General features: G+C 37.6%; 1 protein-coding gene across 7 annotated transcripts; it reads left to right on the top strand.

Annotated features, from left to right (window-relative positions):
- Nucleotides 1–1,060: 1,060 nt before the first annotated feature.
- Nucleotides 1,061–23,681, top strand: PNPLA4 (patatin like phospholipase domain containing 4). 7 transcript variants are annotated; one of them, XM_054217886.1, is made up of 9 exons: nucleotides 1,061–1,399; nucleotides 2,664–2,970; nucleotides 3,734–3,860; nucleotides 7,327–7,511; nucleotides 11,533–11,627; nucleotides 11,794–11,929; nucleotides 14,861–14,926; nucleotides 21,031–21,183; nucleotides 22,840–23,681. In XM_054217886.1, the coding sequence occupies exons 2-9, from the start codon at nucleotides 2,749–2,751 to the stop codon at nucleotides 22,969–22,971; spliced, it is 1,116 nt and encodes a 371-aa protein (XP_054073861.1). In that variant the 5' UTR covers nucleotides 1,061–1,399; nucleotides 2,664–2,748; the 3' UTR covers nucleotides 22,972–23,681. The 7 variants fall into 7 exon arrangements, with proteins under 7 accessions (XP_054073861.1, XP_054073834.1, XP_054073853.1 ...); XM_054217859.1 differs by lacking the exon at nucleotides 1,061–1,399 and adding an exon at nucleotides 1,408–1,579; XM_054217878.1 differs by lacking the exon at nucleotides 1,061–1,399 and adding an exon at nucleotides 1,408–1,583.
- The last annotated feature ends 1,243 nt before the right edge of the window (nucleotides 23,682–24,924 follow it).

Here is a 24,924-nt window from a genome sequence, read left to right as displayed (position 1 = left end):
CAATGGACAACAGACGTGGAAAAGGTAAAAAGAAGAGGGAAAAAAAGGGGGTTAATTAGTGGGAGACATTCTCAGGTCTGTATTTTCTTTTGGGTTTTTTTGTCAAGCTTTTACAGATCACCATTCATGTGAAAATGAATGAAAGGAAATGTGGCTATTCTTTCATCCTATAGTCTACAACAGACTAAATTGAAGCTCAAAGTAATAATCACTTGTATAAACTTAGTAGTTGAAAAGATGACTAAACTGTACACAACCACTTTAGACAACAGAAACTGTCAAGGTTCCCCCTAAAAACAGTTGTACCCCCTTCTATCCCAGACCTGTATCAGCCCCTCCCATACACCAGTAAGAAGTAAAGAGCAACAGCTGCTTGAGGTGGAAGAGGCTAATCTGCGTGATATCTAACATTTTATTTTTTTTCCCTGGCTAGTTTAGTTCTAACCTGAGCCAGGCCCCTGGGAGAGTTCACACATCTACATTCTCATCTCACAGGCATAGAATCATAGAATGGTTTGGGTTGGAAGGGACCTTAAGGATCACCCAGTTCCACCCCCCTGCCATGGGCAGGGACACCTCCCACTAGACCAGGCTGCTCAAAGCCCCATCCAGCCTGGCCTTGAACACTTCCAGGGATGGGCCATCCACAGCTTTCCTGGGCAACCTGTTCTAGTGCCTCACCAGCCTCGTAGTGAAAAATTTCTTCCAAATATCTAATCTAAATCTACTCTCTTCCAGTTTGAAGCCATTACTCCTCATCCTACCACTACATGCCCTTGTAAAAAGTCCCTCTCTGGCTGTCTTCACTATCCCCAGTTTTCTTCACCCACTGCTGGATAAGGGATCCCCCTCCATCTTGAATCTGTGTAAAATAAAGAAAAACAAACACAATCAACTTTATTGCCGCCCTGAGGTCACTCCGCCAGCAACGGGGAGACCCTACACGGCACCGGCCGCGCTGTGCGGCTCCCCGCCGCTGCCCGGCCCGGTACGAGGGCGGCGCTGGGGAGTGCCGCCACCCGCCCACACGACGTCTCCCGGCGACGGCTCACAGGCTGAGGGCGTGAGGCGGGCAGAGGGGCAGCCCGCGGGCCTTCTCCCCGGGGAGGCCAGCCCCGGCAGGCTGGAGGGCAGACAGACAGACCGATCACCAAACACCCAACACCGGGCAGCCGGGTGGCCACGGCGGGGCAACCCCAACTCGCCCGGCGACAGTAGCGCGACAGAAGCTCGCCCCCGCTCCCACCGCCGCTGGGGACGTAACTGACTCGGGGGCAACGGCTGCGCACGCGCGCAGGGGCAGCGTCACGGGGGAGGAGCCGGCGCCCCCCCCCGGCCGGCCCCCGCAAGGTTCCGCGGGCATCCGCCCCCCGTGCTCCCCGTGCCGCCGCCGGGGGAGGTAGCGCGGCGCGGGGGGGGAGCGCGTTCAGGGCTGGGGCCGCCCGGGGCTCTGCCGCGACCCGCCGAGCAGGGGAGGGGCGAGCCGTCTGCGGCCTCCGCTGGTGCCCGGCCGGAGCTGTGTCCGTGAGGGGGGTCCCGTCTGGGAGCTGAGAGGGGCAGGGCCCTGCCGCCGTGTGGCGTAGGTCGTGTTAGACCTTTCTGGGGGGGGGGGGGGGGGTTGGTCTGAAGTGGGGGCCTGCGCGAAGGGAAAAGGGGAAAGATTGTGGCGTTTGAGATAAAAATTTGAAGGGGCGCGGACGGCTTAAAAATCGCCCTCCTGCCGCAGGTTTACGGGTTGTAAGGAGGCAGTGACTTTTCCTAGTGTTGCGTTCGCTCCAGTTGTCACTTAGCGTTCTCTGGTTGTTACGTTTAAAAACTTTGTCTCGTCGTTTCAGCGCTGTTTTGCTGTTTTATGCTGGTTGTTGACTGAGCGAAAGTGGGAGAAGGAAAAATGAAACTGGACTGTAGGCCTCGTGGCACGCACTACGAAGCGGGAAAAACTGAAACTTGCTTATTTGATGGGGGTTAATGTGGAGTTGATAGGGTGCCTCTGAGACCTCAGCGGCACAGAATCACACCGGGTTTGTTTGCACTGGTTGTCAGGGCAATAACCTGCTCTGCTTTTCGTCTGAACGAGTGCATTTCCACGTTACTCTTTATGGTCAAAGTCTTGCTAGGTGTAAACCGCAGTTACATTTGATTTGTTTGTCGCTCCCGCGGTATCCTTGTGGCATAGAAGGTGACAAGGCTTGCCTCGTACAGGCCAGCGTGCTGGAGGTTTTCTTACTAGGATCTTGCCATCAGCACTTTGTTTCTGTGAACAGTTGGCTTGAAGTTGCGGGAGCGCTCCTTGAGCGTTTTTTACCTGAGGTGGAAGGAACAGTGTATTCACGTTGCTAATTATAAGGGGCAGTTTGTTTGCTTGTTCTTTGCATAATTAACCATTTTAGTCCTTCCTGTTTCCGAAAGGAATAGCTGACTTTATGGTTAGTGGTGAACACTACAGTGCCAGATGGAGGCTGGTGAGAGGGAGCAGCTGCTGAACAAAAGTTCTGACTACAGCTGTTTCCATGTCAAGTGAATCAACTGTTAATCCATCTGTGTTTTAAGTGAGAGGGTGGTAAAGGGGACCATGTTACAGTATTAAGGCCTTGATGTGCAACTACCTTTCAACTACTCTTCTCTTTTTTTCTCCCCTCCCGCCCCTTAATGTTTTTAAACAGGTTATGTTTAGAAGAGAGAAGGTTTCTACTGTGTACTTCTATGCTGTCCAAGCAACTTGTCAATTGATACTTCCTTTGTAACTCCATGCTAAAACAGCTTCTGAGGGTATCAGTTTGGTTACCACATCCAGAGGTCACTTTTGAGAAAATGTGGACTGCTAAAAGTCTTTGTAGTGCTCAAATACTGTTGCTTCGGTTGAAAGAAGGCAGATTGTGTAGCTGCATGTTTCCAAAAACTCATCAGTTCTGGATTGGAATTCTAGACTATTGCACCATAAGAGAGCCACGTAACAGAGTTAAATTCCAGGTAAGTATTTTTGTGGTGCTCTAGCTGTAAGTGATGTGCATCAATACAGTGATAATAGTGTTTCTTTTAGAATCTACAGAGCTGAGCTTTTGATCTTGCAGCCTTATTTGTGAATTGAAGATGCCTATCAGGGTGAAGGGGCAGGCAGCAAGAAGTTGTAGGAGAACCAGTGTTTCAGAATTAACTTTTTGTGTCTGATAGTTCAAACTTAGGGAGAAACATTATTTTTTTTTTCAAATTGTTCTTCAGACAATACTGCACGATAACTGACAGGCATATTAGTTAGAGTGACAGCCATTTAGTGAAGAGTAGGACCAGAGTTCTCTGGAAAACTTTTTACTAATGCAATATTGCACAAAAAAAGGAGGGCAAAAAGACAGTTTTTATTGTATTGGCAAGGGAGGGTAAAAACTTAAGAGTTTGATTTATAAAAAAAAATAATCTCTAGGTATAAACAAAAATAGTGGGAAATGATACAAAATTAAGGCTAATTTTGGACACTGGCAATTCCAAATGATAATGCTTTTCTAGATGTCTAATTAACTTAATCTTTAAATATAAATTCCTGCATGCACTTTATAAATATTAGAGCATTGTGGTTTCAACTAGTTTGGGGGGGGGCTAAGCAATTGAGAAATTCATCTACATGGTTTTACAACTATTTTAATTGACTTTATTAATCTGTTTAAGGATAAATAATGTTCATCTTATATTTGCCTGTTGTTTCTCTCTTAAATAGTAATATTTGACTGTATGATTGTAGGTTTCCAATGTAAATGATAAACAATTGGTAGCAGATAGAAGAATGGCTACTAGTGCACAGGGAACAAAAATAGCTGCTGGAAAAAGTCCCAGTGGAGCAGGTGATGGAAGCCAACATTCATTAGAAGGTATTGAACCTTTTGCTACTTTCTTCTTAAGAAGTCAGCCTTCCCTGCCCTCTCTAGACATCTTTTGTTAATGATCAAGATGGTCTAAACTCTTACTTTGAAAGTTTTGTATCACGTGATGTGTTTATTTTTTAATATTAAGGGGACTGTACACCATTTTTATAGTTTACAAAGACACATTTGATTTTCCTAAGTGTCTTAATGGATGATTGGATTGTGTACTGATTATTTTCTGTTATTGTTGTTTTAAAGGTTTTTCTTCAACTTCATCAAGCTCTTACAATGCTTATTCTGTGTGACTGTATAGATGCAAAACTCGGTTATTCCGTTTTCTTGCTAGCAACTGTGGTGACTCTTTAGTAGAGTACAGTCTACTGGATGGGTGGTTGTTTTGTGTGAGCCTGTTTCTGACTGGGAGAATGAACTTTTTTTTCTGTTATAACTGTGAAAAAACGAATATTCCTGTGTGAGTGATGATTTCTGGTTCAGGTAAATTAGTATTTTCAATTATGACCTTTATTTTAGCAATGCTGCCTAGCTAAACAGTTCTTTCCATAACTTTGCTTGTTTTGTCATTACTAGCTAATAACTCATCCTCAAATACGCTTTTATGCATCATACATTTCAGCTCCTGTGCTTCAGGGTGCTTGGTCATTCGCATTCTATGTATATTTAATTTCTGTTTGCAAAGGTTTTTTAGTCAGTTGCTTTGGGCATTTTCAGCTTTTGTTTACAAATGGGATGACATAGAGGTAGTTATGACTGGTTAAGACACTGAGATCGTGTACTGTTTATATAATTATATTGCTCAGGAAACAGCAGCATGAGAAACTGCTGTGCTATTTCTTGTGCTTGACTATTAGAAAGATGGTACCTATCCTGAAAAAGCCATATTGTACCATATCATAAGTCTGCTGTACAGACTTGTCCCCTTACATACATTCTTTTGTAAGTTACAAATGGATGAGATACTGCTGACTAATCAGAAATGTCCTCCCCAACCTACTCAGTATATTTTTAATCACCAGTGAATTCTTTTTTCACAGATCTTTTAAATAGAACTCTTAGGCTTACGTTTATTCCTGAATGCTCCTGCACTGTCTGTAAAGTAATGAGATTGAACAGCCCAGGTGTCCTTCTAGTTTCTTCTTGTACCTTTTCTTATGCTTTTTTTTTCTTGTAGACAACAGAAGCATACCTATTCCCTTAGCCAGTTAAAAGCTTTATATTTTGAAATTTTCTGATCATGTAAGATGATTTTTGAAAAGCAGTGGCAAAAGCATTTGCTATGTCCTGTTTCCATCATACCTCTGACATGTGCTTGTGCATCTTTTAAGGTTCATTGATTTATTTTTTTTAACACATGCCAATATAACTTTGAGTTAATATATTTAGTAGTCAGAACTTGGTTTAACCCTTTAAGACTATTTGGTCTGAAGTCTTGTAGAAGAGGTGTTTTGTACCATTTCTAAGATAGCAAGATTTCTGCTGTTTGCTCAGGCAGCTGAAAAAATGGTGTATGTCCAGATGTGAGTGTGCTCCTATTTCTGGTACTCTGTAACAAATTGGCAGGGAATATTCATACTGTAGACTTAATTAAGTTTCTCAATATGCCCTCTTGGGAGTTGTTATAACTCTGCTATTCTTTTTGATCAAGAGAGCAGTGATCTACCAGATCATCAAAGCAAAAGAAACTTTTGAATCATTCTGTCTCTGAAATAAACCATTCTAACTTGCAAATCAAGTGTTGCCATGATGTATTTGCAAGAATCAAAAGAAATGGGAAAGTTTATAGTCTTATAAAAGTGAGTATCTTGGTTTCCTATTTCTTGCTTTTCTGATTTTTACAGGACATTCATCTAATGAATGCTTCCTTACCTTTTTCTTCTACTCAGAGATTCCTTTGCAAGTTGAAATGACATTGCTTAACTGCTTCTGTCAACCAGATAGTTCCTTATAGAACCATGATTGTTACTCATCTGCGTCATCCTTGTAGGTTAAGTGCTTTGTTACAGACTTGTTGTAAGAGGCCCTCAATTCAATGTACAGAACCTCCTCGCAGGTAGATGCATAGTGCTGAATGAAGATATTAATGTTCTGTTGTTTCTTCTCTATAACGCTGATTATTTGCAATACTCTACTGATTTTAATATTCTGAACATATGAAAGAAGACCTGGTTGTTTCACCCAGCAACAGGTACTAGCTATCACTTAGGAGCTAAACATTACGTGATTTTTCAATTAAAAACTGGATAAAGCCCTGAGCAACCCAATTTGATTTGATAGCTGACCCTACTTCGAGCAGAAGGTTCTGCTGTCCCATGGGCAGGGACACCTCCGACTAGACCAGGTTGCTTAAAGCCCCATGCAGCCTGGCCTAGATGAAGTATAGGTCTGAGTATACTGATTTACTTTTTTTAGTCCCATTCGTATTGATGTGTACTCAAATGTACTAGGAGTTTATTTTTCATTCAATACTAAGATAATCTGTACAATAGCTTGTATGTCTTTACAGTATAATCTGTGGATTGGCTTGCACTCGTAATCGTTGTTATTTGCAGAAGCAGAAGACTTAATAAAATATACGTTTTTTTGTTTTTTTTTAAATAAACCACCCCTAAGGATCTGAACTTAGGCTTCCTGTTTGTTTTGTTAAATTCTGTCCTTGATACCTTCAGAGTTTGTCTTTCCATACATTTAGTGCTTTGTATTTTACTTTGATGTTTTCTTATTCTTTCTTATTTTAACATTAGCAACAATATGTTGTGTGCTTTTCTCTTAATAAGAAATTACTTTAAATAAGAATTTGTCTATTAATGATTACTAATAATACTAGTGAGCAAATGAGTTCCAAGGGTGAAAGAAAAAATTGCTTTGTTAGAGAATTATATTGGATTGAAGCCTGTGTGTGTGAAGGGAGTATATTGACACAGTAGCCAGCAGTTTTATAATTAATTTGATTTTTACTCTAGGTGGCTAACAATGTTGGCTCTCTAACAGCATTCTTTTATCAGTTTTTAGTAGCTACTTTTGTTTTGTATTTCTTTGACAAATTGGATCAAAATGTGCAGTTACGTTGTATATAGAGAGATATATATTTCCTGATTGAAAAAGTGATCTGTGCTAAGGAGGATTTTAGAGTTGTTTTAAATTTTGGAGAGGCTAGACTAACTGCTACTTGTTTGGTGTATTTGGTGATCAAAAGTTTTTACTGTTCTTAAATAAACTGCTTTTTGTTATATAGGTATACTATATTATGTATTCCGTGCAAAAAGAATAAATATATAGTATAAGATAAAATTATAAAATAATTTAATCTTTCTTCTTATTATATTTTATTTATATGATTATATTTGTTATATTATAATTATATAGTATATTATTATATTATAATATTATTTTAAAATAAAATAATAAATTATATAAAACTAGTCTTTTTTCTGACTGTGAAACTTTATTTCCACAGCAAAAATGAAACATATCAATCTGTCGTTTGCAGCCTGTGGGTTTCTGGGTATTTACCACTTGGGGGCAGCAGCTGCTTTTTACAGGCATGGTAAGAAGTTACTGAAAGTTGTGAAAGCTTTTGCGGGAGCTTCAGCGGGATCACTGGCTGCCACTGTCTTATTAGCAGTACCAGAAAATATAGAGGTAAATTAATAAACTCGTAGGTATAGGACATGATCATTTTCAAAGGATATTTTTGATATAATCATCTACCATTAAGTTTTCTTAAATATTTTGGTTCTTGGTTTTCTTCTTGCTTCTTATAAAGAAACAGAACTCGTGTATGTGTTTTCATTAACAAAATCTGTGACTTGTGGGCAGAAATGTTTATGAAGCAAGTATTTCTTTATGATAAAAGTCTGTCATATGAACTTTATATTTTAAGCTATGTAAATATAAATTTCATGTGTATGTATCTGGTTGCATACAACTCAACACTTACTTTAATATACTGAAATGTATATGCACTCAATCAGTGTATGTTACAAAGTTAATAATTGTTTTCTTGGCTAGAGGTAGGCTTTGTTAAGCAAATGCATAGCACCATCCTTTCGTGAAAGGAGATGATGATGGCAGATGGACTGTATCTTCATAAAGTCAGAGAACACCACGCACTGAATCATTTTTTTTCCTTGCTGTCTGTGCTCCATTAGACAGTGCAAGAAGTGGTTTGTGCACCTCCTTTAGGCTCGGTATAGTTCATGATTTAACAGCAGTAGCCCCACTGTATGCCAGGGAGGGTTAACCCTCACAGTGTTCTGTTTTAACGTGCTGCATACATTTCTGTTTGAGGGGTTTTTTTTCCTCCAGAGATGCTACCCTTTTCTCACCATTGATATGGTGTCATGTAGAGACAGAAAAGTGATATTCAGTGAGTAGTCTGTTACAGGTTCTGTGGGAGAGCATTGGCTTTTCTTTGTTTGTTTCTCCCCTTCAGTTAAGGCTGCTTTGACCTCTGAGATGCCTGTGGTGACTTTGCCTTAACATATGTAGAGAACTAGGCCTTGCCAAAATGTTAATATTTCTATAATATTTTTAATTATAATAAACTGCATTATTGTGGGTGGAAAAAAAGGCTGCTAGATTTTTGTTCGAAGTACACTTACGTTTCAGTCCAGTGAGCATCAGGTAAGTTTCTCTGGGCCTCGCTTCTTAGAACTTTCACTGTGTTTGATTCAAACAAAAGTCACAGCCAATACCACACTCTGCCACTGATCTTTCTGTTTGGTTGTTTCTGCTGTGATATGAACTTAGCTTGCAGTTAGCTCTACTTCTGTTGCTTTCAGCAGTAGGTTCTTCCCTGGCCAGTTTCCATCCCACAACTCCCTAGGTGCATTCTTTAGACAATTTGGTGTTAGGAAAATCCACTCTTCTGTGAAGAGAACCTTACTTGTATTCTCTTCAGTTGTTACTCCTTTTCTGTAGCCTCTGACTAATAGTTCAGTTTCAGTTTTGCCTGGTATAATGCATACCTCTGACTTTAATTTCCTTTAGGGTGAGCACAGCAGCTAGCCTTTTCTTAGCCCAATGAAATTTTTCTGCTTATACTAGGTTCTGGGTATGAACATTTGTTCCCAGCCTGATCCAACTTACAAAGATCTTTCTAAGTAAAAACATTACAAGAGTGTTTATTTTTTATGCTTGTGGAAACTAAGCCTATATTACAGTGAGCCTGATGGATTTTTCCGTGCAAATACATCATTTTAAATAAACTGAAGGATGCTTTTTAGTCCTTTTAATTTTTATTATTATTTAGTCATTCTCTTATATTGTTTAAATGGAAAATTTAGAGGTATTTTTTGGGAGGAATAATTCTTAATTCTCATAGAATTTAAGTGAAGGCAGTGTTATGTACTGAATAGAATTAAATTTTCATATCAAGTAATTATATTATTACTTCTATTACATTTCTAACTTGAAATATTTTATATCCAAAAATATAACTCTTCCACCATTTAATTATTTTTAATTTTTTCCCCGGAGATGGCTGTTAGACAACCTATAATTAGGACGTCCTCCATCTCCTAGTCTCAAAGCTCTAGTACAACCTTTCCTTATTTTGGAGAGAATGTAACATTGAGGATTTCTTGTTTTGACTGTTGCTGTTCTAATATGACAGTTCGCAAATGTTTTTCAGTTGTATCTTAGATTTTTGTCACTGTTGAAAAGGCATGGGACTTAAGAATTCTAGGGAGGCTTATATAGAGTTACAGATAAGTACCTATTTATTTCAAAAGTACCTTGATCGTGTTTGATGTCAGATTTGCTTTACTCAATACAAGTAGTTATAATTTCTAAACACATCCTCAGTCACTATATTTAAAATTTAGATGTATTGTTTAATGCTTCTAGCAGTAAAATTATAAACAATTCATAGCTGTAAGAAGTTTTCCCTTTTGGCAGCAAGAATTGAGAGTGTAGGTAGGGTCTATTCTTAAACTTGTAATATGGAAAGTAGTTTTCTGTCCTTCTCCTAGGTTTGGATTCATGTACCTCCCTGTTACTCTTAGCTCCTTGTCACTTTATTAAAGCATCTTAGATATACAGATAGTAGTTTTCATGCGCTTCTATGTAGGGTTTTGTGTGTTTCTTCTCTGTTAAGAGAGAGAGGTGTCTGAATGTGCCTCTTTCCAACTGATTGACTAGAGAAGAAGCCTAACTGCCTAATGTAGAATAAATTCCAAGGTGGGGTGCATGTAACTAGTTTTACATATTTGAATTGGCTTGGAACGGGCAATGGCAAATACCTCCTAGGGTAGACATGCTAATCTAACCTATGTGAAACAGAATAGCACAAATCTTTACAGTGATTATTGATTTAAGAGGTATGGGCCTCTTAACAAACCTTTTTCATACATTTATCAGAAGGCCATATAGAGAAAGTTGATGTGAGAACTACATTTCTGCCTTTCACCTAGGTATGACTGCTCTGTTATACGAATGATCTGAGAAAGTTAACCTGCTCCAACCAGCTTGTTCCTGATCTCATACTAATCGTCACTCCAACTCTTTCCTCTTTTTCCATTCATTAAATCCTGCACCTTCGTCCTCAGTAGAACACATTCACTTCTCTTTATTTTTTTTTTTTAATTCCCTGGCCACGTCAATCATTTATTTTGTTACTACCAACATACTTGTTTTTCATGCAGGAAGCTAGTAAGCTAGGAACCCCAGACTATCCATAGACAAATCTGTTATTCTGTAAACGTGTGGTTAAATAGGTGAATATGGATATAATGTATTTATTGAGTACCAATTTCAGAAAGTTGCGTAAGATTGGATTTAGTTTTTTCCCCAAGTCCCTAAAATCGTTGGAGAACTCTGCATGAAAGGATAAAAAAAGGTATATGAATACTGAATAGTGAGTCTTAAGCATTCAGAATCATAATTCATTGTTTCAGAATCTTTTTGCTAAAAAATAAATGCTACCCATTGCTTTACTCTCCTTTAGGACTTCTTACGGGTCACGCTTCAAGGTATTTTTCTGCAGTTGTTAACACTGTGCATTTCAGCTTGCACAAAAGAGTTTCTCTGTGCAGTGGAATCTTTTGTCTGGTTTTCTGCAGTTGTCTTTTCTTCCCTTGTCTTCTATCATAGTATTCCATTCAGTAAATACTTCTGGTTTTATTCATTAAATATTTGTATTTGTTAGTAGCAGGTTTTTTGCATTAGTGAGAAGAAATTGTAGTAATTGTAGGGTTTTTTTAATGCTTATAGGTATCTTAAGGTACTTGTGTCTGGTTTTAGTCCCAAAGTAGTCTTTAAAATAAAAGGTGTCTTTACACTTGAAATATAAATGATTGTTCTTGTAGTGACATGGTTCAGAGAACTGATGATTTAGCAGTGGTTATACATAGCAAAATAGCCTTTAGCTTTCCTTGATTGTTAAAGTGGTATTCTCGTGAGGGTTGTTTATTATTATTATTATTATTTTATTATTTTTTAATTATGGATCTTGTTTTCTTACAAATTAGTTCTTATAAAAGGATCAACATTTTGTTATGCATATGTTGTTAGAAACCCAGCACATATGGGAAAATATTTTAGTCTGATCTTATAGCTCTCTCTTCATTAAAGCTTTAGCTGCTAGTAAGTTTTAGATACCACAGTTGAACATACTTCCCATAGCTAAAATATCCTTAATTGTGAATATTTTAATTTGCAGAAATGTAAGCAGTTTGCCTATGGATTTGCAGAGGAAGTTAGAAAATTGGACTTCGGTGCTGTAACGCCTGGTTATGATTTTATGAAAACACTTAGGTACCTATCTGTAAGATAATTTTTGTGTGAAGCTCTGTAAGTGAGAATGGCGAGTGTGCATGTTTTTGCTGTGCTGTGGGGAGCTCAGCACTATTTCACCCCTAAATTATTTGCAAGGTTTTTAAATAGTGATGGTGAATAATGTTTAGCATTTTCTTTGCTCTAGGGAAGGCATAGAGTCTATTCTTCCTTCTAATGCTCATGAGATAGCTGAGAACCGGCTCTATGTGTCAGTCACTAACACGAAAAATGGGGAAAATCACTTGGTTTCAAATTTTGCCTCCAGGGAGGACCTCATTAAGGTAATGAATATTGCTGCTTTAAATAAAAATGCTTGAGTTTTTTCAAGGTTTAGGAGTATGTTATTAGCTGTACAATAAGTCACTGTTTTACTCAAGTAATCACTTATACTATCAGTGGTGCTACAACCATGACATAAGTAATGGAAACAGAATTTGATCCTTCAGTTTCATAAATTTTGCAAAATTTTATTTTTGTGTGTGTTTCTTCCATCTGTTTTTAAAGTCTGATTTAAAACAGACTACCTTGTAGGCAAAGTCTGTTTAAAAAGTAACCAGATAACTAACGGTTATAGTAAATGAGAATAAAATAGAGGATCTCCAAATTTTATAACAATTCTCAGAGTCTTTTTGTATCTCTTACATCATTGATACCATTTATATCATGTTTCATCGCAAAAGGAAGTAAGGAAAGAAAGTTCCTGTCTTAAAACAATAATAAAATCCAGCACTTTCTACAAGTCCTTGTGGGGAATAGATATAATGTAATGTTAAGTACCATAGATAAACTGTATTTTAACTGTCGCTGGAAAGTATATCTTTTACTGCCCATCTATTTTCTTCTGAATACCACTTTTTAAATTTGGATCAGGATTGTATACATAAACTGATATGAAATTGTAGGATGAATTCAGATGCATGTAAGGCAAATGTTCTTTCTAATAATTGATTATATCTTAGTGGAGGACATCATAAGATATAGCAGAATAAAGGAGGAAATAGAATAAGAATGATTTTCTTCTTTCTCTGTCCTTGTGGATGCTTAGAGTAAGAAAGAGATTCCTTTTAATTAACACTTAAAGGAAAAAAAAACAACACTTGTTAACAAAATCTCAAAGTATGCATGGGAAGTTTGCCTTTAATGTGTCATTTTTAAAAATCTTGACCCGTTATATTCTACACAGTCAATCAGTTCTCATAATTTTTAGGACTTAAAATTTTTGCATAATTATCTTTGCATAACTATCTCAGATTATGCAATGTTATTTCTAGCTATGCTAGCCAGCAGTGACAAGCATGGAGATTATTATTCTGTAGGTTTATAGTTTCTCCAGTGATCTCTTCTAACCTGAAGACAGTTAGAAGCTTCAAGATAATCTTGGAAACACGTATATTTTATTAGTACTTTAATAGTTCCTTAATTGACTTAACGATTTCTGTTCTATTCTTTTGTTCCATAGGCTAGCAGTGGAATGGGTTGGAATAACAGTAATAAAATTCAGAATAATTGCACATTGAAAAGTGTTCATATTGTCTGTTCTTTCAGTGTAATATATGCTTTTGTGCATGGCTTCAGCTAAGTGTGCATCGTTTATACCGCAGCCTGAATATTGGTGGCTGCCGCGGTAGCATGGCGGGTAGAGCTGCTTAGGTTATATAAGCGTATTATGCTTCTCCTAGACATGATGTACTATATCCAAGGCATGGGAAAAGGTACTGCTGGGCAGGCAGCATTTTATAGCAGCAAAACTTGGGTATCCTCTGCCAAAAATCTTTCCACTTCCATATGCAGTTGGTTTCAACACTTAGCAAGCCTTATGGTTCCAAAATTTTTCATCGTGGCTAAACTGAGTATGCGTTGATACAATTTTAAGTTCTTACTTTCTTTTACTATTCCCAGTGGACGTGGAAAGGCAGTTAATAATCTCCCACTTTTGAAATAGTCTTTACAATCATCATGTAGTAGCATTCCTAGACTTGCAGTTCTTAAACTGGAGGTGAGGGGGAAGAGAGGCATGATTTGTATGTTTGTGACAGAGTAGTGCACAGAACACTATTTTATTTAAATGAACTTTAAATTCCCTTCCAACCTAAACCATTCTATGATTCTATTTAGTTTGGAAAAGTGGGAGCCGTGAAATAGGAGTCCACACTGGTCTGTTAGTGTTAGGGAAATACTGAAAATGTTAGATAAAGATATACATATGTGAATTTTCAGGCTGTTCATAGTATTTTGGAAATTTTGAATTCTTAAAAAATCTGATTAATTAGAAGAGTAAACACTATATAAGTATTTTAGCAGAAAGACTGGATCAGCATCTTTGACAATACTCTAGATTGCATTTTTTTTTTCGGCATATGCATATTTAGTTTCTGCAAAATCATAGGTTTACTTCACATTGTGTAAAACTAAGTTTGTATGCTTTTGAACCGTAGAGCTGGAAGGGACCTTAAAGATCATCTAGTTCCAACCCCCCTGCCATGGGCAGGGACACCTCCCACTAGACCAGGTTGCTCAAGGCCCCATCCAGCCTGGCCTTGAACACTTCCAGGGATGGGTCCTCCACAACTTCACGGGGCAACCTGTTCCAGTGTCTCACCACCCTCACAGTAAAGAATTTCTTTCTAATATCTAATCTAAATCTCCCATCTTTCAGTTTAAAACCATTACCCTTTGTCCTATTGCTCCATTCCCTGATAGAGAGTCCCTCCCCGTCTTTTCTGTAGGCCCCCTTTAAGTATTGGAAGGCCACTATAAGGTCTCCCCAGAGCCTTCTTTTCTCCAGGCTGAACAACTGAAACTCTCTCAGCCCCTCTTCATGGGAGAGGTGCTCCAGCCCTCTGATCATCTTTGTGGCCCTCTTCTGGACCCACTCCAACAGGTCCATGTCCTTCTTATTTTGAGGACCCCAGAGGTGGGATCACGTTAATCAGTGAGTTATTTTGTGGTATTTTGTTTTGAGAGTTGTCACTGTCAAGTCATAAAAAAATGAACCCTATTGAATAGTTTTGTTCACATTTTGACATACCATAACAAGAAGACATTTTGAGATAACAATGGGTTTATGTAAAACTAATGCATTGATTGATTACTGCCCTATTATTTAATATAGATAAATATCTATGAAAATTTGCATTGTTTCAGAATTACTTTGTTACCTTTTCTTCAGTTCTATTCTCCAGTCTTTCTCCTTTTTTTTTTTTTTCCTATAGGTCCTGCTAGCAAGTAGTTTTGTACCAGTATATGCAGGAATTAAGCCAGTGGAATATAAAGGAGAGGTAATTTTTCATTAAGTTTAACTTCCAGCTTTTTTCTGTGTTTGTGTAAAAGCATTCTTCATTTATGATGTAATTATTTGATCTTAAGGGAAGGCAATTGCAGTACTGTATTTTGTAGAACAGTTCTTGTTTCTGTTGATACTGTAGATTAACACCATGAAAGAAGACACGAGCTTGTTCATGTGTTGTTTGGAAAATTGTGGGTGCTGAGACTGAGATGATCTCTGTAGCATGAATCTGTTTCCTTAAAGATAATGTCTAACACTTACCACAAGAAGAAAGTTCTCTTAGTAAAGATGCTTCTCATGACAAGCTGTTACCAACTCTGAAATGTTTTTTGCAACTTAAAGGACCACCATTCTGCTTTTCTGTTTAATGGAAGGAATAAGGAAGATCTTAGCAGATTGGACACTGCTGGAGTACATGTGTGTGTTTATGTATGTGTTGTTCTCATGTTCTGTACAGAGTTACATGCTTACCAGGTACCTTCAAATCTCTTATCTCTGGACAAGCATAAATAATAAACCTTTTTTTTTCCCCCTATAGTAACGTGGCTACGAAGTTTTGAGAGATATATGCTACTGTAAAGAGAACTTTTTCACAGTTGCCTGTTCTTGTTTTAGCTTCAAGAACTGTTTTGTCTTTCTTCCATAAATATATTAAGAATATTCTTGACTGTTTACTCTGTATTTACTAGAAGCATGAAAACAGATATTTATTTCTTTCTGAGAAGTGCTACATGATACTCTCTCCTTTATTTCCTCATACACATCCAAATGATGCCTTTAGGACATCTGTAATCCTCACAGCCACCCTGCCAAAAAATCCACACAAAACCACATGCATTTGTCTCTAGCAAGAGGGAGTTGGAGTTCGTTATGTCAGAAAGCTTCTCAGCTTTAGAATTATGTATACAGCAATACATATCAGCTAAAATGTTTGAAGGGTTTAAATCAGTATTGCCTCACTGCTTGAGTTTAATTGAGACTGCTTACAGCTTCCCAGGGCCTGGAAATTTTGTTGATTGGAGTCTTTATATGTTGCTTGTGCAGTTCAAAGGGCATACATGCATGTTTTAGGTTAATTTTGCCAATAGTTAAAGGGAAGTGTTGTTGTTAAATTTCTTGTGGTGGTCTTTTAATTAAGAAATTGAAATGTTGTCTCAGACTTTTGTCCTAAACTTATTTAAAACACGTTTTACTGGATGAACACTGTTGTTACGATTTGCCTGGGTACTGTAGTATTTACTGAAACACCTGCAGCCTCTTCTTGTTCTTGTTCCTGCCCAACTTTATTTTTTGTATTCAGAAGTGAAATCAATTAGTATTTCATGGAAACTGGTTCTTCCGTTACTTGAAAGCTTCTTGTCATTCCCAAAGCTTCTTACTACTCTTCTTAAGTGAGATTCAGAAAAGGTGGTTTGAGAAGAATGTTGCTTTCATTTATTGTAATTTTTTAGAATGATTAGTTCTGCATGGCTGCACTGACTTTTCTTGTACTCTGTAAAACGGTATATTTGTGGCATGAGGAATTTTTTATTTTTTTTTGTGAAAACCATTGCCCATAAATGAGTGTGACTTCCATTCTTTAGTCCAGAATACTGGTGAGAGCATAAACCATAGGATCTCTATAGCAATAGTAGTTCCATGGCTTGGATTAACGGGTAATGAGCATATGCGAGGGGGTAATAGGGGCCCTAAAGCCTGCAGTATAGAGCCGGTTGCATGGCATGTAATCTCATGATCCAGAAATGGTAAGCACTGAAGTCAGTAAGACAGAATGGATATTGATTTGGCTCTGTGAGGCCACCTATCATATTCACAGAATCACAGAGTGGTAGGGGTTGGAAGGGACCTTGGGACATCATCTAGTCCAACCCCCTGCCAAAGCAGGTTCACCTAGAGCAGGCTGGACAGGAACTCATCCAGGTGGGTTTTGAATATCTCCAGAGAAGGAGACCCCACCACCTCTCTGGGCTGCCTGTTCCAGTGCTCTGTCACCCCCAAAGTAAAGAAATTTTTTCTCGTGTTGAAATGGAATTTCCTGTGTTCTTGCTTGTGTCCGTTGCCCCTTGTCCTGTCACTGGGCTCCACTGAGAAGAGTTTGACCCCGTCCTCTTGACACCTGCCCTTTAGATATTTATAACCCTTGATGAGATCCCCTCTCAGTCTTCTCCAGACTAAACAGACCCAGATGTCTCAGCCTTTCCTCATAAGAGAGGTGTTCCAGTCCCTCGATCATCTCTGTAGCCCTCTGTTGGACTTTCTCGAGTAGTCCCCTGTCTAGCATCATATTTCAAGTTTCCTGAAAGCTTTACTGTAACAGACCAAAGCGCTCTCTGTGTGCATTTACACTCTTTTCAGGGAGAAAATTCCTTAGGCCATATGGTCCATGGCAGTATGGAATAGAGCTTACTCCCTGCTAACTGCTTGAGTCTACTGGCCTTATCAGCGCGCTTCAGGACAGTTGATCTGAATCTTGTCTGGCTACATACATCACCTGCGTACCTGTCACCAGGTCGTCTGGGAGTGTTTTTGAAATGTGTTCCAGTATGTAATCTGAAGTCAGGTTGCATGATACGTAAGGGAGTATGGTGCAGTTTTGCTGGAATAGTATCAGGAAATAGCCAAACCTCTTGCTAGTCTGTCCTTACTGCCTATAGAGAGTGAAACCCTGGGTAAACTGTTCCCAGCATTGCAATTTTCTTTTTAGGACAAATGCTTTTTGGCAAGCATTTGGCTCACACTGGAATTAGCTAGCATAGCTGTAGCATGCATGATTGGAGGCTAGACTTTTGGGGTGAATAAGCTAAATTGCATGGTAGCATAGATGTAACATCGATCTATTCATAGTGTGTTTTCTTCTGGTTTGATGACCCTAAAAATAATCTGAAGGAAAAGGAAGTGTAAAATAACATCTAAGAGTTTATAGTCTATTAATGGCCTCAAGTTACTTTTTACCTGGATTGGGTATTTAAGGTGCCCTTGGACTAGGCTTCCAGTAATAGCAGGGTAAACTTGCTCCATGGGAAATTATCTTTCTTTGAGTTGGTTAGGTGTCCTCTGAATCTCTGGCAAGGTTAATCTTTAAGACAGATGAAGATCCGCGGGTGACTGAGTTGACTGTATCTGATGATGAGGCTGTAGTTTGTGACACTGTAGTTCTTACAGAACAGCTTTGTAAAAACCATCTACTGGTAAAGGGTAGATTCTATTAGGTCCAGCCCTCATCCTCAGTTTCGTTGCCTGGTTTGGTTTTCGTTGCGCATTATTTCAGAATTTTCTCTGTCTTTGCACTGTACTTACAAAAGAGAAACTGATTCAGAAGTTACCAGGAATTTGCCTCATCAGCTAAGAAGCATTTTTCAAGAATTGGTTAATGGAATTAAAAGAATCTGGGGCATCTCATCTCTTTATTTGCAGTGTATCTATGTTTTATATTAACTATGTAACATGAGGGACTGTGGAGCCAAAATATTTTTGACTGAGAAGACGTTTCTCACAAATACTTGAAAGAAAATAAAATGACAGAGGGCATGTCAGCCAGGAATAACAGAATCGATGAAAGATAGTGCTTAATAAAAAGTATTGCCCTTCTCTTGGTAAATGTTTTGATTTTCAAATAAATATTGAAGTTACATAAGAAGGGGGGGGGAAACATAAATAATCAGATTTTTTTAAAGTGGGAGAACTTTTAAGTGGTAAAATTACTAAGCTAGACTTGTGAAAGATATTAATGATGTCATCTGCTAGTGTCTTTGGCTTGGCTTAGGTAGGGACTCCACTGTTCTTGTCATTGTAGGAATTGCAACAAAAAGCCACTTAGTACTCCAAGGAACATTGCATATAAATCAATAATAAATGACTATTTATAGACACACACGCACAAAAGAAAAAAAGCCTGGGTGTTAGAAACGTTAAGGTGTGTTGCAGCTTCACTCATAGCACAGCGATGGTGTAATAGATTTTGAGAAGTCTGGAAGATAGCTTTAAAAGGTTTAGGAATTTTACTTTTTTTTGCCCCCTTTTCTAAGGCAAAACAATTTGAATCCTAAGCATTGAGAAATATGACTTTTGTGGAAGGTGAAGGAATTAAATGGTGGATTGTAGGTACTGACATCAGGAGCTAATGTCAAGAGTCAAGCTCTAAAGCATATTATGAAATAATAGGGTGAAAAGGACCATGGAGACTACTGAATGGGAATATTTCCAGCTTATATTTTAGGAGCATAACAGAAGTGTGGAATGGCAAATTTCATCTGAGAAAGTGAAGAAAAGGGTGGGGTAGAATGACAAAGCAGCCTCCCCAGATGGTATTTGCTATATATCCATGTGTAAAAGAGTAAATCCACTTATCACGAGATATGGAGTTGACAGTGGAAGGAGGGGCAAGTGACAACAAAGTAATTTGATTGCATGAACTTAGATGAGGCACTGGGAGAAATTTATACTTACAGAATTAAGAGGAAGTTTGCTTTAAGCGAGAGTAAAGGACACAGCTGAGAGGGATCTATACCACTAAGTGATGCACCTCAGAGAATCTCAGGGGCTTCTGAAGACCAAACACTGTAACCTGAGATAATGCGTTCTGTATGGCACTACATTGAAAGCCAGTGTCTTGCTAAGAATTTGAAGACAACTTTAATTTAGACGGCATAAAGAACTTTCTAATAGTATACTTTTTGTGGGAGATTTTTTTGTTTTTTAATTTTGTGACTAAATTTCTATGACATTTTCAGTAATCTTGTGGGAAAACTTGCATTATTTTGCCATTTCGTAGCGGTCACATATAGTATCACCTACAGCAGAAAACCTGATTGGTGCTAAAGAATACTAGTAAAATTTGTCATTTGTTTGTAGTGTTCTGTGTTAACGAAACTTGAAGCCGATATCCTGGATTATTCAGTTTATCTTTGGGGAGGTCAAACCCTTAAGAAAACACTGAGGTGAATCTTATAATATTATTTCTTACAACATTTCAACTTGCCTAGCTTTCAGTGTCCGTAGTAGTCTACTTAGTTAATGTATGTTTCCTTTTTAATAAGCGGAGAAGAAAAGAACTATTTCAGTACAACTCGAATCAGATGTAAATGCCTTTTTTAGGATAAGGTGAATCATGTGGTAAAAGCGTTTTCTCTTCTTTGACGATAAAGGAAGTGTAGAATGAGTAATTTGTCTGTAGATGTATTAACTTCAGTGAGATGCATCTGATCACCAGACCTCATGTATGGTGTCAGTGAATGCATGTATCCAGTAGACTGATGTTGAGTTTTAGATTATGCATATAAGGACAGAAAGAAATATGAATGTATAAAATATATTGGAAAGAGATGTCACAGTTGTTGCTGCTTATACTGGGGTGGAATTTGGCTGTGGTCCCTGTGAAGATCAGGCTTGTGCCCCTAGACTGCCTTTAGAACCAAGACATATGTGGGGCTTTGCAAGATATTTATTAGTTGCTTTTGTTTTTTCTTCCTCGTTCTTTCCTGTACTCAACTCCTGTAGCAGACTTGATGTCTTCTCTCTCTTATGTGCCGTATTTGTTCAGCTTCTTCTTGCGTTTACCCTCCACTTTCTAGCTATTGCTGTCCTGTGTTGTGTGTGTAAGAAGACAGGAGGCTCTGGAAGAAGAAGAGAGAAGGCATGTTTGGGTTAGCTTGTGCAGTCAGTTTGCTTGCACATACAGATTGTCCAGCTCCTAGTTTGAATCAGAGTAATGTTGTAGAGGAGTATTCATTATCTAATGTAGTTGCCATGTAATATTAACAATCTTCTCGTTTCACGTATGTGTTGAGAAAAATTCTGCATGGGGCATTTTGTTAGTAGATCAACTAACAAGCCTTATTAATAGCTCAATAAATTTATTACACATGTATTTACACATTGTGCCAAATGCTCATTAATTAAACACTCTGTGTGTACATTGTCAGTTCCTTGGTTTTTATGTCTCAGGCTCAAGCCTGTGCGTGATATTCTGAGAAGGAAACTTGTAAGTTTTCTTTAGGGTGGTGTGGAGAAGGCAGGGACAGGAAGGATGACGTATGCAGTTAATGAACATACTGTACTAAGATTACTTTGAAATTTTTATTTTTTTTTTCCCAATAGAAGTGGGTTGATGGTGGCCTTACCAATGGCCTTCCTATCTTGCCGATTGGAAGAACTGTGACAATTTCTCCTTTCAGCGGTCGATTAGATATCTGTCCGCAGGATAAAGGACGTGTGGATCTTTATGTTAAATTTGCAAAACAAGATATAATGGTGAGTTGATTTTTTTAATTAAATAACTTTAGAAGAAAAAGTTGTTGAGCAGTTGAGGTTATACTTATTTTTAAGTGTTTATTTTCTGTTTATGTATCAACTAGGATTGCTTTAAGTATCAGCTGTATCTGGCTAGGCAGAGTGTTTATAGGGGGAAAAAAAAAAGACTTCTTTAGAATACCTCAAGAGGGTGAAACTACAGAACATCCTGCTATACTTGCTGACATTAACTGCTCTAACTGAATTTGAAATACAAATTTGTCATACATTTGAAATGGTATAAAATGACTTGTCACCTTATTGCTCAAGAGAGCTGGTGTTAGGATTTTGAATATTTGAGACCACAACATTTTTCCAGAAGTTACTTTGTTAGATGTTACAGAAACATTTCTGTATATTGAAATATAGGCTAAGACTGATTTTTATGGTCTGCTTTTCATCATTGAAATTTCTATCTTTGCAAGCTCCCTTTGACATGATGAAAGAAAATATTGAATAGCAGTAGCTGTCAAAAAAACTCCCAATAGAAAGAAAAAATAAAGCTTAGCAATAATTTGTACTATTTTTAAAAAAAATTATTTTAGGCATTTCTTAATATGTTTTTCTTAATTTGAGTAATGTTGTCCTAAATTGAACCGATTTCTGAATCTATAATGTTTCTCAGAGAGATTTTAAACATGGTAGTACCGATGATCATGATCATAAAGCATAAGATTATTGATTTTGTATGTATTGAAAAATATATGCAATCGCTTACTGTATATTTCTTGATTGTGATTTGTATCTAATATCTAGTGCATCTATAGGAGGGAAAATGAGCTTGTGATTAGATTAGCTTAGAGGTAGAAAATTAATTGCAGAGTTACATTGCGTCTAGGCTCCTGGAAGTGCAGGCTTGTGCAGAATCTCGGGCGACATTTTAAATTATTCCATTTGAAGCACCGTAGCTTTTAGAGCTGCAAAAATCTAAACTAAGAGTATCATTTTGATACTGTTTTTCAAAATTTTGTATAATACAGTACGTGGCTGAAGTATTAAATTAATCATAAAAGTCAAGCATTCAGAACTTTAATTATTTTTTTTGTAAACAATTTAATAATATCTTTATTCAAGAACAAAGTTATGAAGTCTCTTTACACCATCAGAGTGACGAGTTGAGATGCCGAGTAATTCTTAATTTGTTGGTAATACAAGCTACATTTATATGTTAAACGTTGCCTGGGAATGTTCCCAAGAATGTGGTTGTTTGCACTAGTAAGCTGTCAAAATGTTTCCTTGCACAAGTTTAGCGTGTGCCAGCTACCACTCTGCCAGACAGTTCTGGGAATGTTTCTGAAGTTAAAATGTTTCAGAAACTTGGGGCAGTTTTACAGGCAGTCTGTCTTGGAGGCTGTGAGTTTAGCAATTCATATGCCAACTCTTTGTGCCAGTTTGTCCTGGCGCTCAGCAGTACACCTGAACACGGTTAATGTACTAGCGTAGACATAGCCATGCTGGGCTTTTGTTTTTAACGTGGTTAATTTACTAGCGTAGACGTAGCCATGCTGGTCTTTTGTTTTTACATATGGCACAGGAAACATGACAGAACAGACATCAACACAGTCAATTCTACATAAGTTACTTTGAGCTAATTTATAATTTCTCGCTCTGTTGCAGCTGTCTCTAGCCAACCTAGTAAGACTTAATCAAGCCTTGTTCCCACCAAACCACAAGAAAATGGAATCATTATACCAAAATGGATTTGATGATGCTGTACATTTTTTACTGAAAGAAAACTGGTTTGAATAGATGGTGCTTAGAAAATTAACAAAACCTCGTGGCTGTCAAAACACAGCTACAGGTATCCTACAGAATCTAAGGGCTTGCTGTTCCAATTCCAGTTTATGGAAATAAAAATCCCGATGGAATTGCATCTGCTTCTGCCAAGAAACTATGACTTGCACTCTGAAGATCTATATGAACGTGTCGTAATGGAATCAAACTTACTTGGTAGTTGTCTTGTTTTGAGGAGGTTCAAACTTAGACCCATTTTGCTTCAGCTGAGGACCTGAGCATGGGATTTGTAAAAGCTCGTGTTGTCATGATTGGAGAAATTTGGAAAAGTCTTTTTCAATGTTATCTGAGCGACAAATCAAGGTTCTATCATGAAAAATTACAATCTGTATTGTTCACTTAATATAATAGTTATGTGTGCTACTTGGAAACTTGCAATATTACTGATCTAATACGTATCTTGCAGTGTTCTGAGGACTTGAATACTTAACACTAGCCACAATAAATAAAACATTTGCACTCTTTGATATGTGTTATTTTTTAACATTAAAATTTCTTGCATATTTCAGTGAATGTAGTCTTTTAAAATTTGAAATACTAGTTGAAATCTGTAACAGGAATGTGGTTTGAATGTAAAAATATCTTGTAAAGAAGGCTGTAAGAAATTGTTATATTTATTATGTTTTCTTCCTCTGCTAAAATGGAATAAATATATTTTCTTGAAACTTTTGTCGAGCTCATTTTTAAGTTTCTCAGAATGCTGTAACAACGTGATTGCCAAAAAAACAGTCTGTTGGAGAGAAGTTGAAGTAAGTCAGCAAGTAATGAACTTGGACTCGAGAATCTCGTTCTTTTACCATTCATCTTGCATTGGCTACCTTAAGTGGAAGTTCAGGATTTTCAGTCTTAATGCTGAAATCCTAAAATCCACAATTGTTTATTTAAAAGCAAACTGTTTGTTTTTGAAGTGTATTTTTAAGTTGATTTCTTAATGTGTAAAAAAAAAAAAAATAAAAAAAATTATAGCGTTTCAAAAAATCTAACAGAAAATCTGGGGAGGTGAGAAATAAGCTTTAAAAAAAATAAGAATCCAATATAGCTGAAAGCCTCTTCAGCACATACTCATATGTAGATTGCATCAGATTAGGATTCATGTGGTATGGATTGAATTATTTTATTACTGGTTTTGATAGTGAAAGAAATAATTAAATAAAAAAATGCTGATGGAAAGCATCTTACTTTCATTTTAGAACAGCAACTCTTTCTAGATGCACGAGGTTCTGTATATAGTTTGCAAGATTTCCAGATCTGTAGGACAGCATTTTTCCATGTAAAACTGAAATAAATTACCTTTGTGCTACCAAGACACATGTGCCTGGCTCACTTGCACGCTCCTTTATACAGAGAATAACTTAGCATGAATAGAAAGAGTAAATAATGCTGGTAAGAAATTGTTTATGTTGTTTTATCTGGATGCAGTTTTCTTAAGAGTTTTAAAGGAGAAGGTTGTTAAATGCAAAGTTCGCTTACCGATGATGCATATTGCTTTTGAGCATCAACACTGTCAGTTTGCTATGCTCTTTAATCCATAAAAATCTGACTTATTTCAGCACGCGTATTAATTCAGCACACAGGGTAATGTTGGGTGCTTTAGAAATCAACCTTCGTAGGTTTATAATAAGATGACACAAGATTTTTCAGGAAGAATAAAATCACGAAGAATAAAATCATATTAATGCAGAGATAAGATGCAGGAGTGTTCACTGTGATACGATAAAGTGGGTTTATTTTTTTGTGTGCTGGAGCATAAACGTTGAAGGAGAACAGAAATCTGTTCAGTCATAACACTAGTGTTCAGAGGGGATACTGCTGTGTGCATTTAAAGACTCAGATTTTTCAGTTACCACCATTTTATGAATGTTTTTTTGATTGTGTACGACCTACCCCAAGTAGAAGGATGCAACACTA

The sequence above is a fragment of the Rissa tridactyla genome, chromosome 1 (genome assembly GCF_028500815.1).
Source record: "Rissa tridactyla isolate bRisTri1 chromosome 1, bRisTri1.patW.cur.20221130, whole genome shotgun sequence".
Classification (NCBI taxonomy): domain Eukaryota; kingdom Metazoa; phylum Chordata; class Aves; order Charadriiformes; family Laridae; genus Rissa; species Rissa tridactyla.
Note: the sequence above shows the minus strand (reverse complement) of the source record. Positions and strands in the feature narration are given on the sequence as shown.

What these genes read in the sequence shown, in the direction of transcription:
- PNPLA4 (XM_054217886.1), top strand. Translation starts at nt 2,749, where the DNA reads ATGCTAAAACAGCTTCTGAGGGTATCAGTTTGGTTACCACATCCAGAG. An exon ending in GTAACAGAGTTAAATTCCAG is followed by an intron (nt 2,971 to 3,733) that starts GTAAGTATTTTT and finishes GTATGATTGTAG; the next exon opens with GTTTCCAATGTAAATGATAA. An exon ending in GATTTTATGAAAACACTTAG is followed by an intron (nt 11,628 to 11,793) that starts GTACCTATCTGT and finishes TCTTTGCTCTAG; the next exon opens with GGAAGGCATAGAGTCTATTC.